At 50.0% G+C, this 16,854-nt stretch overlaps 1 protein-coding gene across 1 annotated transcript in view; it reads left to right on the top strand.

Annotated features, from left to right (window-relative positions):
* Positions 1 to 359: 359 nt before the first annotated feature.
* ADCY3 (adenylate cyclase 3) overlaps positions 360 to 16,854 on the top strand; it is a 110,191-nt gene continuing 93,696 nt past the window's right edge. Inside the window, 1 exon segment of the mRNA XM_032790532.2 lies at positions 360 to 2,148. Within this exon segment, the coding sequence (XP_032646423.1) occupies positions 1,474 to 2,148 (675 nt within the window). The 5' untranslated portion in view covers positions 360 to 1,473.

Here is a 16,854-nt window from a genome sequence, read left to right on the forward strand (position 1 = left end):
ATACCCAGTTGGGCTCCAAGGAGAAGAAGGGAATTATCACCAAAAAAACAGAGAAAAGAGAGAGAGAGACAGAAAAACACACAGGCACGGCATCTGCCTCCCAAGACACCAGCTGCTGGGTGCGGAGGAGGAGGAGGATGCAAAGAGAGGGACGCTGAAGATGGATGAGAGGAGAATCCAGAGGAAGAGTATGGACTCCGAATGGGGTTTTCGGCTGAGAGGGACACTCGGCTCTTAAAGAGACATCTGTTTAGTTTGGACTCTGCCATCCATCCGTCTTCTCCTCCAGGCAGGACGTGGGCTCGCCCAAGAGCAAACAGAAGCCAGAGCAAACTGGTGACTGTTAGGGGATGCTGGCAGCGTTGTGGGGCTTCCAGGATCTGCTCACGACTTCACTCTCCCAGGGTAGGAGACCCCCATTTCCCACAGCCCTGCTTTAATTTCAGCAAGGCCTAAACCAAAGAAGCCGAGAGGCTCTTCCCCCACATCCCCTCCTGTCAGCACTGAGATGGTGAGGGGGGAGAACTGGCCTTCTCCAGAGCATGGCCAGGGAACAGGCTACCTGGATTGATGAGGGAGCTGAAAGCAACAGTTTGGAGCCTGCAGGGTTGACAGATCAGTGCCTCTTCTACTGACTGTCCTTCCCCCCCCCCCCCCCCATTTTCTTTGTTGGCGACTCCGGATACAAACAAAATCTTCCTCCCTTCCCATTAACAGCTGGATGAGAAGAAGAGACCTGCAGTGTGCATGGAATGGCTAGCCAATGCTATTTATTCCTCTGCCCCCACATGGAGGGGGGAGCAGGTGTGATTTGGGGACCTGAGACCCTAGTGCATTGAGGAATATCATCCTGGGGTTCAATTTGCAAATGGTTGCTGGGGACGGACGGTCCTGAGAAGACCAAAGCAGAAAAAATTGGGGAGGAAAAGGGGGAGAGACACCCCAGATTCTGGCTTCTCTACTGAGGAGGCAGTGAGACATTTATATGTCTTTTTGTATTCTTAAAGCTGTTTTGATTGCAGCCTCTGAGAGCGTGGGGACTGGGGAGCGGCTGGGGGGAGCTGGTAGTTGGAGTTGCTAGTTGCAGCTCCTGATTCTGTTTGTTTGGCACCCAGCCAATTGTTTTTTAAATTTAATTTAATTTTTGGTGACATTTGAAAGGGGCGTGAGTGGGAAGGGTCAGGGTGTTACAGAGCACCCAGCTGAAGGCTTCAGCACAGGGGGAGGCAGTGGATGTGCCCTGTTGGCTACTGGCACGCTCCCCCATTTAGAGCCTGGGTTTCCGACTGGAATGTCTGGGTTGGGGAGGATTTGGCTCTGAGGGGGAGAACTGAGATGCCATTGCTGATGCCTCTTTGCCCTCGCCAGTTGGTTGCCCTGAGGTAAATGGGAGCTGGAGCTCCTTTGGCGTAACCGTCGGCTGCAGACGGTGCCAGTTCTCCAAGGGTTGGTTGGGAAAAGTGGGCAGGCAGAATGCCTGGGAACAGGGCCTTCTCTGAGCCAGAGTACTCGGCCGAGTACTCGGCTGACTACTCGGTTAGCCTACCCTCCGACCCCGAACGTGGGGTGGGCCGGACCCATGAGGTGACTGTGAGAAACTCAGGCTCATGCCTCTGCCTGCCGCGTTTCATGCGACTCACCTTCGCCCCTGAGTCCCTGGAGAACCTCTACCAGACTTACTTCCGCCGGCAGCGCCACGAGACCCTCTTGGTGTTGGTGGTCTTTGCTGCCCTCTTCGACTGCTATGTCATCGTCATGTGTGCCGTGGTCTACAACACGGACAAGCTGGCCCCCATCCTAGTGGCCTCAGTGGGCCTGGCCGCCGATATCTTGCTCTTCATCCTATGCAAGTACGGGCTCCTGCCAGACCGCGTCTCCCGCAAAGTCATGCCCTATGTCCTCTGGATTCTCATTGCTGCCCAGATATTCTGCTACCTGGGCCTCAACTTTTCCCACTTCCACGAGGCCAGTGACACGGTGGGCTGGCAGGCCTTCTTCGTCTTCTCCTTCTTCATCACCTTGCCCCTGCGCCTCACGCCCATCGTGCTCATCACGGCCGTCTCCTGCGGCATCCACACCCTGGTGCTGGGGGTCACCATCGCTCAGCAGCAGCAGGACTCCATCAATGGAGAGGCCTTGCTACGGCAGGTAAGGGGAGTCCTGAGTCAGAGGTAGGCCAGCGGGAAGGGGCCTGCTAAGAGCAGGAGGTTTGAGGGCCTATAATGTTGAGGAGTCAGTTGGGCCAGGGAGATGTTTCATGCGTAACTGACCTTCAGGGAGGGATACAGGGAAATGCAGGCTCCTGGGGTGAGGTAGTGAATCAGCCTGTGCTTAGGTTGAAGTGGACCACGGCTGGAAGCTTGCTGCAGGAGAGCATGTGCCACCGATGGCATCGCCAGCAATACTGGGTCAGACCTTGGGTCCATCTTCCTCGCATCAGGGGCATTTAAACACCATGGCCCTTACCTACATGGACTCCCAGCCCTGTGCACCTGGGTCTGGGATAAGGGGACAATGTTTCTGTCCTTGGAGCTGGCTAGTTGCCCAGAGAGCAGTGGTTCTCGAGCTGTGGGTGGCCATCCCCCCCCAGAGGGGTTCCCCACCGGTTATTCAGAGGATCAGAAACCACCTCCTGTTCCTCAGCTCCTGCCAAAGCAAAAATAGCCACTGGTAACAGTAGCCAGGGCCACTGCATATGTTATCCCACAATTCCCTTACTACCTCCTGGCTGCTCACTGTGCCCTGTGTATTAAACTCTAGGCACCTGCCCATCACGGTGATGGGCATTTTAACGATGCCATCGGGGAGAAAGTGAATAGTCTGGGGTGCCAATGTCCGTTTGTGTGTATGGATATTATTTATCATCCAAAGATCTCAAAGTGTGTCACAAACTGGGGAGGTATCATTCTCCCTGTTTTATGCCTGGGCAAGGAAGTGACTTGCCCAAAATCACACTGTATGTCGGTGGCCGAGTTGGGGGCAGAACCCTCGCTCCCAGTCCGGTGCCTTCTTTGCATGTTTAATTCTTTTGGTGGCCATACAGACGTGCCAGAAGAAGCCCATATCTCACACTGTTTTGGCCTCCCAAATGGCTGCCTGCGGTATTAAACCAGCTGAGAAAAAATATAAACACAAATGCCCTAGAACTATTGTCCGCAGGGATGGAGTTTGCACGCTGGGGTGGGGCAGCTGCTGTGCCAGACCTGCTGTGAGGACACACCCGTCTTCTAATCTATCATGAGGTGGACCTTCCACCAGAAAAGCGGAGCGCCGCTATTCCAGTGGCCAAATGCTGGTGCCACTGAATCCACTAGGAGTTGTGCCGTTTTAGATCAATGGGAGCGGGCTGTGACCCTTACCTGTTTCTGTAAAGGAGAGACTCATGTAAGCAATCTGCACTGATGCACAATTGAAAACATGGCAACGGCCTATGCTCTCATGCCAGGCCTAGCCACTGCCCTGTGACTTTTTCAGTGGGAAGAATTCAGTCAGATACTTTTGCAGACAGCCTGTATCTATATTGCTATCATTTCTTTAGTCAGCACCTAGTCATGTCCATGTGTCTGATGTCTGTGACGCTTTCCTCCTCGGTCCTTTTCCAGACAGGCTCTGTCTGTGCTTGAATGGTCTCAACTGTTTGCAAGGGGGCATTTGGTTGTGAGTTGCACTCAGTGGGCTGTCTCCTCTTGTTGCAGATTTTCCATACATGTTTTAGTGCATCTGTTCTCTTTGGATGTCTGAGGAAACAACTGGGCCGTGGTGTGTGTATGTGAGACGCTGTGTGAGGGAGACCAAGGCGTGAGATTGCAGTTTTGGAAGCAGAGCAGAGCCAGGGTGTGAAAAACTGTGAGCATGTTTGAGGGTGTTGCCACCCTTTTAAAAAACCACAATACAAGACTGTTCCCTGTTTAGCAATTCAGCCCAGCAATTCTTTATTGGTCTGACAATTTAGGCAAGGCCTGCCAAGAGGTAGATACAATACAGTCCATCAAGCATTTGCCCAGGGAAGAGTTGCACAGAGCTAGTGGGCTAAAGATCATTAGATTCCTGTAAACTTCAGGGGACACTTTCATCAGTGAAGTCGATGGGGGTTTTTACATCAGGAAGTGAATTTGGCCAAGACAATTAAGACACCATGCCAGGCAATTGAAACAATAGCATTCACCATTCTGTTACTGTCTTGAACCTGCTTATTGGGGCAGCCTTTATATTAAATCCCCTAAAGGATAGGTGTGGCCAGATCCCATCCTGCTAACAGCAGTCTGCACTGGGCAAGTATAAACTGACCGATGCACTAGGCCCCACGGCTCTTTCCTGCCTCAGTGTCAATAACTTTATCAGCATGACGACAAGTGATGCATCAAGTGTTTACAGTATATCCAATGTCTGTGTCTAGGTTTGGCTTTCACAATAGGCACGAGTAGGCCTGAACTTGGGGAACTTGACTGAGCCAGATAGCTCAGTGTTTGTATAGGATGCCATTTATGCAGCCAAAATAATAAATCAGGCCTTCTGGTGTGTGCTTCAGACCCACAAATGCCTCCTTGAGGCAATAAAAAAAAAAAGCTGTTGAAAATATATATACTCATTGTTGACACGTAGAGACCCTGGCTGAGATCCAGGGTCTATAAATAGTAAGGGATGATCTTTGCCCCTGAAAGTTTATTGTCTTAACAGAAAAAATAGATTATTATCCCCATTTTACAACTAGAGAATTGAGGCACAGTGAGAGTAAGTGACTTGCCCAGGGCACACGGGAATCCGTGGAAGAGCTGGGGACCCAGATCTCAGGAGCCCCAGTCCACTGCCTTCATCACAAGACCTTCTCCCCACAACTACAGTACAAATCCTAGAACCTTCCCACACCTCTAATGTGCCCCTTTTGTACTGCTGGCCATTGCAGATTTGGTCCGACCTGCCACATATTATGAGTCTGTTTCTGCAATACTCTTCTTTCTTCCCAAGTCACACATTGTTTCTCTTTCTTGTCTCTTAGCAGGAATCATCTACCCATTTCCAAGAGCTTCTTTGCAAAGCAGAAAGTATCTTTCATAGTCAGTTTTTCTCCAACACGTGAGCTGCTAATTCTTTCCTCCTCAGCTTTCCTGTGGGCCCTTTGCAGCCTGGCTTTCATTTCCAGTTTGTACCCATGGATTAAGTGTAGGGGAAGAATGACTGTGTTTTGCACATTCGGCAGTAGTAAGATATCGGTGCATTGGATTTTTGAAGGGTTCTGTAGTAATCCAGCTTGTTGTTGTTTTTTTTCCCTCCATTTTGTCCAGTAGGCAGTATGTTACCTTTGTCAAGGTTAGTGGAGCCTCTTGGGCACCGCTTATCTTTGAGTAGGGTTGTTTACATCATGGCTGTGGATGTGCTAATGATTAGGGCCGTACCAAATTCATGGTTCATTTTGGTCAATTCCACCATCATAGGATTTTAAAAATCATAAATTTCATGATTTCAGCTATTTAAATCTGAAATGTCAGTGTTGTCATTGTAGGGATCCTGACCCAAAACGGAATTGTAGGGGGTCACAAGGTGAGGTTATGGTGTTGCTACCCTTACTTCTGCACTGCTGCTGGCAGGGTGCTGCCTTCAGAGCTGGGTACCCAGCCAATAGCCACTGCTCTCTGGCCACCTAAAAGAAGGCAGTGCAGAAGTAAGGGTGGCAATACTGCGATCCCCCCTAAAATAACCTTGTGACACCCCCCCCACAATTCCCTTTTGAGTAAGGACCCCCAGTTTGAGAAACGCTGGTCTCCCCTGTGAAATCTGTATAGTATAGGGTAAAAGCACACAAAAGACCAGTTTTCATGGAGGGAGACCAGATTTCACAGTCCGTGATGCATTTTTCATGGCTGTGAATTTGGTAGGGTCCTACTAATGATGTTGAGATCAGAGTGTGTCTTTAGCACAGCTCTGTCTCGGGTTTCGCAGTGCTATGATGGATGGGATGCACCATCGCTCTCTCTGTTTCTCTCTTTTGCACCTGTGTCTGTGGGTGCTGCAGGCCCAGTGATCAGAGCACACAGGACCTCCAAATGGCAGGGTCATCCAGCAGTGGTCAGGGTATCCCAGCAGTCATGATGTAGTGTCCTGAAGAGAGTTCAGGACAGTGGTCTCCAAATGGGCATGACTGTCCTGTAAAAAGTGCCTGGACCAGCAGAGCCACCTTAGCCTCTAATGGAGGGCTCGAGGCCTGTTAAAGGGGTGTGCTGCATGGGTGAAAACAGGCTACCCACAACATGTGTTTCCAGCCTTTTTGAAGAAGTGGCCAAACCCATGAGGCTTAAAGCTTTGTCATTCCCTGGGGATTTGCCCTGATTACCAATAGTGACCAGCTGCTGTGTAGTGAAAACCCTAGTGCAGATAGCCAGAGCTGCTATTTGCACTGGTATAAACATCCCTGGGTGCATGGCACCAATGTAGAACTGGCTAATAGTGGCTAACTCTGCCTGTGCTAAGCTGTACTGCAGGGTGGAATTGGAGCAAATCCCCAGGCCTGAGGGTTCACTGTGAATCCCAGGTAAGGAGATGATCCATTCCGTGTCATCCGCTGAAACCAAACCCTCCATCCCAGCGCCAGCCTTTCAGTGCTCTGTGTTAATTGTTTCTGTTGTACAGAGTGTACAGGGCCAGCAAAACCTTGGCAACTCGGCATGCCTGAGTCTCTGCACTCTGGAAAAGAGGAATATTATGTCCAGAAGTAAACATATGCTTTATTATTAACGGCATTTGTATGGTTCCTGGAGGGTGTTGCTATTAATAGGGTGTTGCTGGAGCAGTTCTAATCCGGGCTGGATGGCTATAAAGAGCAAAGCCAAGAAGTTCTGCTCCTGATCAAGCTGACAAAGAGGCCGTTGTATGATGCACCGCAGCAGGGGATCAGAGTTCAGGTTCCAGTAAGAAAGCGGGAAGGATGGATGGCCCAGTGGTTAGGGCACAAGCTGGCGACCAGGTTTCAATTTTCTGCTCTGCCACAGACTCCCTGGGTGACTTTGTGCAAACCACTCTGTGGGTTCTGTGCCTCAGTTTCCCAGGTGTTCTATCAGCATAATAGCTCTGCCCTGCCTCATAGAGGTGGTGTAAGGGTAAGTAGATCCTGCAGTTATGAGAACCAGCTACTTCCAGGAGTTAGGAGAAAGTCAAATGCTCTCCAGATCTCTGAAGTCTAGATTGTCACAGGATCCTGTCTCTTATATGGCAAGCATGGCTTCTTTCATGCTCTCTAGGAGCTTGTAGCCCCAAGAGCAGCCTGGAGGTCCTGGGGAATGGAACAGAATGGAGGAGAAAAAAGAGAATTTGAGTCAAACCTCACAAAAGCATGAGTTCACGGAGAGTTTTGGATGAGGCAATTTCACCATAGGGGGTGGGTGTTAGAGGCTTGGTAGCCTGTTTCCTGTCTGATGCAAAGTCCCTGGAATGTAACCAGAGGGACCCACGAGGCTCTCTTGTCTTTGTGCCTTCTTCCATACCACACTGGAGGCTTGGAACTGTCTGCCTTCTCTGAGTGTGTCTGTGTGTGCTGTCATCCACTAGGGGCAGGCCCAGAGGCTAGGCCATGCATGGAGGGTGGGACCTGTAGGCTGTGTTCCCCAGTGGTCAGACTAGAAGGAGGGGGTGAAGGGGCAATACACTAGTCAGACTCCATTCACAATCCTAGAATAGCTGGATGTTTTTGCTAAAATGATCAGCAGCAATATAGTTAACAATGTTGACTTTGAAACAGTCACTATTAGGTTTCAGAGTCAACACCAACATTATGATAAATGGGGGGAGGAGTTCACCCTTCTCAAACACGTTGCCGCAGACTCTCAGGAAGTCAACTCTGTGTTGGGTCACAGTTGCTGAGCCCCCAGAGTTCGCAGGCCACTTAATGAGGTGCCTAAATATGGATTTTAGATGCCTTTTTGTAAGTAACTAAGGTAGCAAATCTTGGCCTGAGTTTTTCTCCCTGCTGCCAAAATGCAGCAACTCTTGCCAGCAGCTCCATGTCTGCTCTTAGGGCGGAGCCTGCCTGTTTGCTATATGCTTGTACAGCACCTAGCACAGTGGGACCCCTGTCCTCAAAGTGCTACGTTAATATAAATAGTAAATTTATTGTCCTCGAATTCTATGGCCTCATCCTTTCCACCCGATCCAAATGCCGCTTCTAAGATTCTCTCCCTTCTGAATTCTTTCTACTGTGTTCCCAGTTTCTTCTACAATCACAAATGTCTCCTAACTTTCAAAGCTCTCCATAAATCTGCTTCTGCCTCCATCTCCCCCCACTGCGATGCTCCCAATCTCCTCTCCTGGTTGCGCCTCTTGACGAATATCATTTGAAGCTTCGTTCCTTCTTTCCTCCCATAACTGGGATGACCTTCCAGGTGTAGACCAGGTTCCTTCCCTCTCCTCCAAATACCACCTGTCCCAGAGAGCCTATTGACAATGACAAACACATTCCTGTTGGCCATATCTATGCTTCTATAGTGTTAGGGGAAGCGGGTTATAAAGCGGTTCAGGGGGGGCAGTGTAGCTGGGATGGTCTCTGTGTCCCAAGTCCGGTGACAGCCTTTGGATGGCTCAGATCCCCTGGCCCCCGTATAATGTGTGGAATACAGGGTTGTAACTAACCAAGTCTGGGGGACAGACATTTTGTCTCTGTTCTTCAGGTGGTGTAAACCAGGTCTTCTGAGGTCAATTTACACCAGGGATAGGCAGTCTATGGCACATGTGCCAAAGGCAGCACGCGAGCTGATTTTCAGTGGCACTCACACTGCCCGGGGCCTGGCCACCAGTCCGGGGGGCTCTGCATTTTAATTTAATTGTAAATGAGGCTTCTTAAACATTTTAAAAACCTTATTTACTTTGTATACAGCAATAGTTTAGTTATATATTATAGACTTATAGAAAGAGACCTTCTAAAAAGGTTAAAATGTATGACTGGCACGTGAAACCTTAAATCAGAGTGAATAAATGAAGACTCGGCACATCACTTCTGAAAGGCTGCCGACCCCTGGTTTACACCATCTGAGGATCTAGCCCATGGTGTCTGGAGACTACAAGCGCCTTGGGGCAGGGACTCTATGGCTGTCCTGCTAGGATGTGTCTCCTGTGCAGGGCGTTGTGCTCTCCCAGCGCTATGGTGATGATCGAAGCAGGGAGGTTATTAAGGGATCTCCCCGCCTGCTCCTGTCTCTCAGCTTGGGGATTGTTTGTGTTTAGTCTCTCCTCCCATTCTCTTTAAAGCCGGCTCTAGCTAATTGTTTGCATTTAGTGTTAAGTAAGTGAAGCCTTGGGCAGCCTCTGCAGGGAATTTCCTGCCTCCTGAGCCATAGGCAGTGCAACAACCCCGCTGGGGCTGAATTAAAGGTGTTAGCAGGGATTAAGCTAATGGTGTCCTAAAACCCTTCCACTGCGGCTAGGCTTGGAGTGTAACCCTCTTTCTCCAGGTGCTTCTGTCTCCAGCGCTAGTGCTGCTTCTGCGCACCTCCTCAGTGTAGCTGTTCCCTAGCTCCCTCTGCTCCCTGCTTTCTGTCAGGAGATCGGTGTCGGAAAGGCCATTGAATCTACTTAGTATCTCGGCTTGTGCTGCTGCTGTTCTTTCTCATTCCCCGCCCCCACTTCCAGATGTTCTTAAGACAACCTTATTGGGGTGCAGGGGGGATTATGAAGAGCCACAGAGCGTTCTGCCTCTTGATCCCAGGTGTGAGTCCAGCCCAAGTCAGTGGTGAGTGACAGAAATGACCATTTGGTGGTCTGTGTCCAGTTTCTAGTGGACAAGAATCAGATTCGAAGGAAGGACAGCCACTCGCTTCCGTTCCTCTTTGGCGTGATCAAGAGGATGGAGGATTAGAAATGCCACTCTTCTAACCAAGGAGGAAAACGGATCTAGAAGATCTCCTCTGGGACGCTGGCCATATAGCAGCCCCCTGGTTTGAGGCTGGGGGTTGTGTCTGATGAAACTTTCCATTCATTAAAAGAAGTGGGGATTTAGTTATCTTTTTGGAACTCTGATTGAGGGTAGCAAATATTCCATGCTTTGGCTCAAACTTATTTTGACCCCTTAGTTCTAGGAGTGACTCAGTCCAAACCTGCTCCCTATGCATGTCAGGCTAGGCGTAGGCTGAGAAAGGCCTTCTTGAATGCAAGGGCCTCACTGGATGTTTTCCACATGTGATCATACGGGAGTCACTGCTGAGGAGGAGTCTAAAGGCCAGATCCCCAGGTGATGGAGCTACAGTGATTTGCATTGTCATGAGACAAAGCACAGAAACCCCAGAGCAGAGGCATGGTTGGCATGGGGGAGGGGGAAATTCCATCTTGCTAAGGTGGCCTGAAAGGACTCCACCAGCCTGGGCCCCTCTCTCTGCATCGGTTCATTACTGGGCTGCGGATCTTGGGTTCAGGTCCTGAATAATAATAAGCGTATGTGAGAAGCTTCCTTGGAGAGGTGGATTTTGTGCAGCTCTGGTGCTTGCAGAACACTGTGGGGGCCCTGTGAGCAGACACAGCCTCCTTAGAACAGTTAGTTGTCATGACAACGTGGAGGAGTTGTTTAAAATAGCAAGTGGCCGGCATTTGGATGGTTGTGCCCCCACCACCCCCAGAACTTTCTCTCTCCCTCTCCTAGGAGTCTCTGTTGAAGGGGTTTCCCTCTCGTTGGGAATCCCCCATCCCCTCCTGCCCGCATGATTGCATTGCGCAGCCATTCCCGAGCGGTACTGGTGGGAAAACGAACTCTGTGAACCTGTCAGCATGAGCTGCCGCTTGTGTGGTGTCTCGCCGGCTCCAGGGCAGACTGGCTCCCTCTGAAAGGAGAAGGGTGGGTTCTGTGCCCCCCTGGCTGCCACCCTGCTGTGGCACAGCCCTGGGAGTCAGCCTGGACCTCTGTCTGGACCCGGGGCTCAGAGCCATGCTGGTGAATCCATGCTGCACTACGCCGGCATTCTAACTTGAGTCTGCGTCCACGCTGCAAAACGACAGGGTTTGGACCTAAGTCGCAGCAGGAACTGGGCTCAGACACAGGAGGATCTGGGTCCTGAGTGTTTGTTGCCGAGTCAGACTGATTTGTGGTTGCACAGTAGAGAGATTTGGGCTCAAACCTGAGTCAGAGCCAGGGTTTACAATGCAGTGTGGAAGCACCCAGAGTGCTGTCAGTGTGTGAATAGCATCTGCATGCTGAGAGATGCCATGTGACAGCAAGTGCGGAGGGGGCTTGGCGTTTGGGACTGTGATGGGGTGTGTGCACATGTATGCAGAGAAGATGGTCGGGGTGCTGCTAGTCTGGGACTTAGGAGAGCCAGGGTCAATTCCCTGCTCTGCCAAGTGCTTCTTGTGACCCTGAGCTAAAGATCTCCCATAGCTCAGTCAGTGCCCGAGGGCTTATTTTTGGTGCTGAAGATCATGGGTTCCATCCTTGCTGGTGTCTTGTTTGTATGTGGCCAAGTGTGTTAGCCTGCACCCAGCTGGGGTTAAATCATGTCCCTAAGGGGAGAGCAGAGATCCGAAAGGCTGTACATTGGTCACCAGGCTGGGAGCAAAGGCCCTTGGCAAGGGGCATCAATACCAAGTGGGGTGGGGGAGGCCTGGGTGTTTCTGGCGCTGTGCTTTCCTCTCCTGCTCTGGGAAGATTTGGGAGCAGTTGCCTGATGCCAGGGGGATCATGGACACTCCTGGCCTTGCCAACGAGTAGCCATTTGTTGTTCTCCCCTGGCAGAAGAGGGGAATTAGACTTTGTTGCTGGGCCCCAGCTAAGGATGGAACTGGCCTCCCTGTCCAGAGGGGAAGCCTGAGAAACTGTCCCCAGGCTGGAGGAGAAGGGACAGTGCTTGCTTTAAACACCCTATTTTCCACAACCTGACCTCTCTTCATGTTAGCAGCCCCTTATTGCCTGGGGGGCTGGCAGGAGCCCTTGCTGCTGTGATTCTTGGGTTTTGTGACCTGGTCCTTTCCCTCTCTAGCCTGGAAGGGACTCTTGTTGCCTCTTCCAGAAGAGAGAGATACCAGCTGTGTGGGATGAGAGGAGAAACCCAGCACTGGAGAGGCTGCTATGGGAAGAGTATGGTGGAATGGGAGAAGGGAGCATGTGTAAAATCTGCTGTCCTGACTAATTGGCCACTTGCGCTTGAATCTCTGGGGCTGCCTAGTAAAGCTAAACACGCCTACGAATACTCAGCATTTTTACAGGGCTTATCAAACACCAACTCCTTAATCCTCACAGCGCCCCTGGAAAGGAGACAAGTAACTTATCCCCTGGTATGGGTGGGGAAACCGAGGCATGGAGTGGTCAAGTGACTTGGCCAAGGTCCTGGGGAGCCCATGGCAGAGCTGGAGTAAAAACCATTACTGGCCTGACTGTACAACTCCATGTTCTGATTGGCTGCCTTGATGCTGTCGCAACTGTGCCCCAGCTCCCATGGGTGAGGAGCTGAGACCTAATCACCACCACACACACAGTTTCCCTGTGCCCCAGGGACCACAGCACACACCATATCTCTACGCCCAATTGACAAGGTAGTAGACAAAGATTAGAGCAGGCTGCAAAGTGAAAGGAGTAGAGGGTCAGCTTTTGGGAGGGAGCTGACGGAGGAGATAATCTTTAAATGTCTCCTTCCTCTTAATGGGCCATGTCTCTCATCCACAGAAGTTGGTGGCTCTTTGCACCACCTTTGACTCCATGTTAGATCAGGAGCTGCTCAGTAATCCCAGGTTAGTGTTTATGATAGAACACGAGTGGCTGTCGGGCGAGCGGGGTGTCTAAAGCAATGTTTAAAAATGAATACAAGGAATAAGAACATATCACAAGAATGGCCACGCTGGGTCAGACCAACAGTCCTTCTAGCCCAGAATCCTGTCTTCTGACAGTGGCCAACGCCAGGTGCCCCAGAGGGAATGAACAGGGCAGGCAATCATTGAGTGATCCATCCCCTGTTGTCCACTTCTAGCATCTGGCAGCTAGAGGCTTAGGACGCCCAGGGCATGGGGTTTTTCCCTGACCAGCTTGGCTAATAGCCATTGATGGACCTGTCCTCCATGAACTTATCTAGCTCTTTTTTGAACCCAGTTACAGTTTTGGCCTTCACAACATCCCGCAGGTTGACTATGTATTTTGTGAAGAAATACTTCCCTTTGTTTGTTTTAAACCTGCTGCCCATTAATTTCTTTGAGTGACCCCTGGTTCTTATGTGAAGGGATAAATAACACTTCCTTATTCACTTTCTCCCCACCAGTTCTGATTTTATAGACCTCTCCCATATCCCCCATATCTTATTGGTTGCCTCTTTTCCGAGCTGAGCAGTTCAGTCTTTTTAAACTCTCCTCATATGGAAGCTGTTCTATACTCCTAATCATTTTTGTAGACCTTTTCTGTACTTTTCCCACTTCTAATATGGGTGTATTTTTGAGATGGGGCCACTAGAACTGCATGCAGTATTCAAGGTGTGAGTGTACTGTGGATTTATATAGTGGCATTATGATATTTTCTGTTTTATTATCTTTCTGTATCTTATTATTACCTTTCCTAATAGTTCCTAACATTCTGTTCGCTTTTTCAACTGCTGCTGCACATTGAGCAGATGTTTTCAAAGAACTATCCACAATGACTCAAAGATCTCTTTCTTGAGTGGTGACAGCTCATTTAGACCCATCATTTTGTATGTATATTTGAGATTATGTTTTCCAGTGTGAATAGGTTCAAACCTAGAGATGAGGCGTTTCTAGCCTTCCCACTGCTATTTCACTTATGCTCTTGGTAGGAACTAATTGTCAGAGTGGAAGGAAACATTGCATCATCCCACCAAAAGAGCGTGTTTTTGTTTTTGTGGATTTTTTTATTATTCAAGTGCAGCTCTGCTCTGAAGAGTAACTCTGCAAAGATGCTGCTACAACCCTCAGGTGACCAGATGTCCCGGTATTATCGGGACCATTCTGATATTAGGGGCTTTGTATTATATAAGCAACTATATCCCCTCCCCTTCTCCAAAAAAAAAAAGATAGTTTCCCCATTTTTCACACTTTCTATCTGGTCACTCCATGTAGCATTCAGTGTTTATTGTGTGTCAGCGACTGCTGACCAAATAGGCTCTCTTTAAAAGTAAGACAGTATTATTCCCAAACAAGAAGTTCTCCCAACTTCCCTGGGGTCTGTGTGTCAAGCTGGGTTCTTTACTTCTCCTGCACCATCACCTACCATAAACCTACCAGCTTAAATTATGCCCTTGTGCTTTGCCTAGGCTAGGATAAAAAGTGTTGTGTTCAAACGTATATGCACTAACATTTGAAGAGTCTAGACATGCAACTCTGACTTAGCATCTTCTCTGTGCTAGTTAGATGTGCTAAGTAGTCTAGACAAAGCCTCAGTGACTCCCAGTGTCTTCAAATGAAGCCCTCAGTGATCTCTGTGCCTTCCATGTGTTTGAACACGTGTAAGTGATTGGAACTTAGTGAGCAATTCTGTTGCTGCACCAGAAGGAACAAAGGCCAGCTCACTCCCGGAGCTGGGCTGGCTCTGCAGGGTTAATGGAGAGAAGAAAGCAGTAAAAACTTACCTTAGTCACTCAAGACTGACGGATACAAGTGGGAAGCAAGATCTGGGGAGTGAGAAGGGGCTATTTTTACATACTCTTTGGAGCGGAACTGCACTTCAGAGTTAATGATCCCTGCTCTGATAGCAATGAGCCATGCCAGGGTGTGCATTAATAGGCTGTTGGCCTTTGGCCTCTGGGCTGGCAACACCCCTGAGGTGTGCAGCAATAAATAACAGAGAGAGCAAGAGATTGAGGTGAGGGAGGAGGAGGGATGTTTTGAAATCTGTTCGAAGCCTCTCTGTGGCGAAGAGGCGGCACCATAAGGCAGATGCTGCTAAGAAGATTCCTGCACCAGTGGTGGTGATGCTGTGGAGGATCACATAGGAGGCTGGTACTGAATGAATGGATGAGGTATTAGGTGTGAAGCTGGGGGCTAGGATTTCAAGAAGCACAGCACAGGAGGGGCAGCCTGACAGATAGGAGGCAGTGCTGGCTTTGTGCCGCCAAGATTCTGGGCTGCTGTGGGGCTGGGAGGCTGCACATCAGAGCATCTCTTGGCTGCCTTTGGGTTGTTGTGCAGCTCAGGATAGCTGGAGCAGAACATTGTGCCTCTTCCACCTCCCATTCCAATATACTCAAGCTGTGAGGTGGGCAGCATAGAGCCCAGCACAACAGTCCCTGCACTGGGTTACTTCCACTGCTCTGCCCCCATATGGCTCCTGCATGCTACCAGGAGCTCCATAAAGGGTCAGTATCTGGACCTTGCTTCATGAGGTTGTCCAAAGAAAGTCCACAGAGGGCCTTAAAAACAAGGGAGGTCTAGAGCCACCTCCTCTAGCAAACAGGGACTCAGTGGATTTGTTTGAGAGTGGGAAAGGAAATCTGCAAAGGAGCTGCTGTAGAGAGTTGGGCATGACTTCTGCTCTCCCTCTTCCCCCCTGATCCAGCATGATGGCTGCATTTTGCAAGTGTGGGTGGATTTCTCTATGAAGCAGCAAAGTGCTGGAGCCTTCACCTCTTCGCAAGAGTCTGACCTGCTGGAGAAGGCTGGGCTTTCACAACACTGTTTTCCATGCAGAGGCAAAGCTGAGTACATTTCAGAAGAGAGCCTGGCACATCACTGAATAACACTGGAAGATGCTGTGAAGCTAGCGAGGATGAATGAGGATAGTTAGTCAGTCCCCATGGCTCAAGGCATCATCTGATTGACAGTGAGGGTCGTGTAGGAATTCCCCCTTATCCCTCTGGGACAGTGTTGCAGTAAGGGGTGGTCTGACATTAGCCACTGTTGGGGACAGGCAACTGGTCTAGATGGACCATTGTTGTATTCACTGTGCTAATTCCTATGGCTTGACAGTAATTGCAAGAAATGTGCTAGGCAGCAGTGGGGGTCCCTGCTGAGGGGATAATGTGCAAGGAGTTGGCCAGAGGGGGTGGGATATCAGGGTTTCCTGAGAATCATGGTTTCCTTTCTCAGTGCTTAAAGGGAAGGCCAGGAACAGGTTCCATTGCTTCAAAAGGAGCTTCCCTATCTCTAGTCCTTGAAATGACTCATCCTTCTTGTCTGTGTCCCTTCCATGTGCTCCAGCCCAGGAGTGAAGTGGAATGCAGTGGCGGTGCAGGGTGTAAACAGGGGTGGAACCATCCCTCTTCTGAGCAGCGGTAGGGTTGGGTGACAGAAATTGTACCAGAGTTTGCATTATTCAACTGTGCCAGTGCACAGTCCAGTAATGCAGCTCCCTGCTAGTTCAGCCCTGGGCTCCTCACAGACAGTTCTGCCAATGGCCCTCAATCCTGACCTCAACTATTCCAGTTCTGTGCTTGCCACCAGTAGCTTTGCTGGTGCCCCTCAATCCCAACCTGCAGCCTCTCTGCTATTTAAGCTCTGGGTTCCACACGTTTCGCTCTGCCAGTGCCCCTCAGTGATGACCTGCTGCCTCACTGCTGTTCCACTCCTGGGTCTTTCCTGAGCGGACATGCCAATGGTACTGAACTGAGCATTGTTTTTAATGTGGCGACGTGTCCACTAAGGATTTGTGTGGTTCACGTTGACCTGTGACCTTGCTGAGATGTCAGCATTTGTGCCTATCCATCTCTTCCACAGACCGAGGATTCCTGCAGCCCCAGTGATATGCCTCCCAATCACTGTAGGGCTGATGACAGGTCAGCCTGTTGTATTCAACAGCCATCCTCACCTTTCCCAGGCATGGGGCTCCCATAGACTCGTCTGTCATCTAGAATGCTTAACCAAGGATGCTCTTGTAGTTGAAGCGCAGGGCTGGAACTTGGGAGATCTAAGCTTAAATCCCACAAGTCACTTCCCTTCTCTGCATGTGTTTCCCCA

This window comes from Chelonoidis abingdonii, chromosome 3, assembly GCF_003597395.2.
Source record: "Chelonoidis abingdonii isolate Lonesome George chromosome 3, CheloAbing_2.0, whole genome shotgun sequence".
Classification (NCBI taxonomy): domain Eukaryota; kingdom Metazoa; phylum Chordata; order Testudines; family Testudinidae; genus Chelonoidis; species Chelonoidis abingdonii.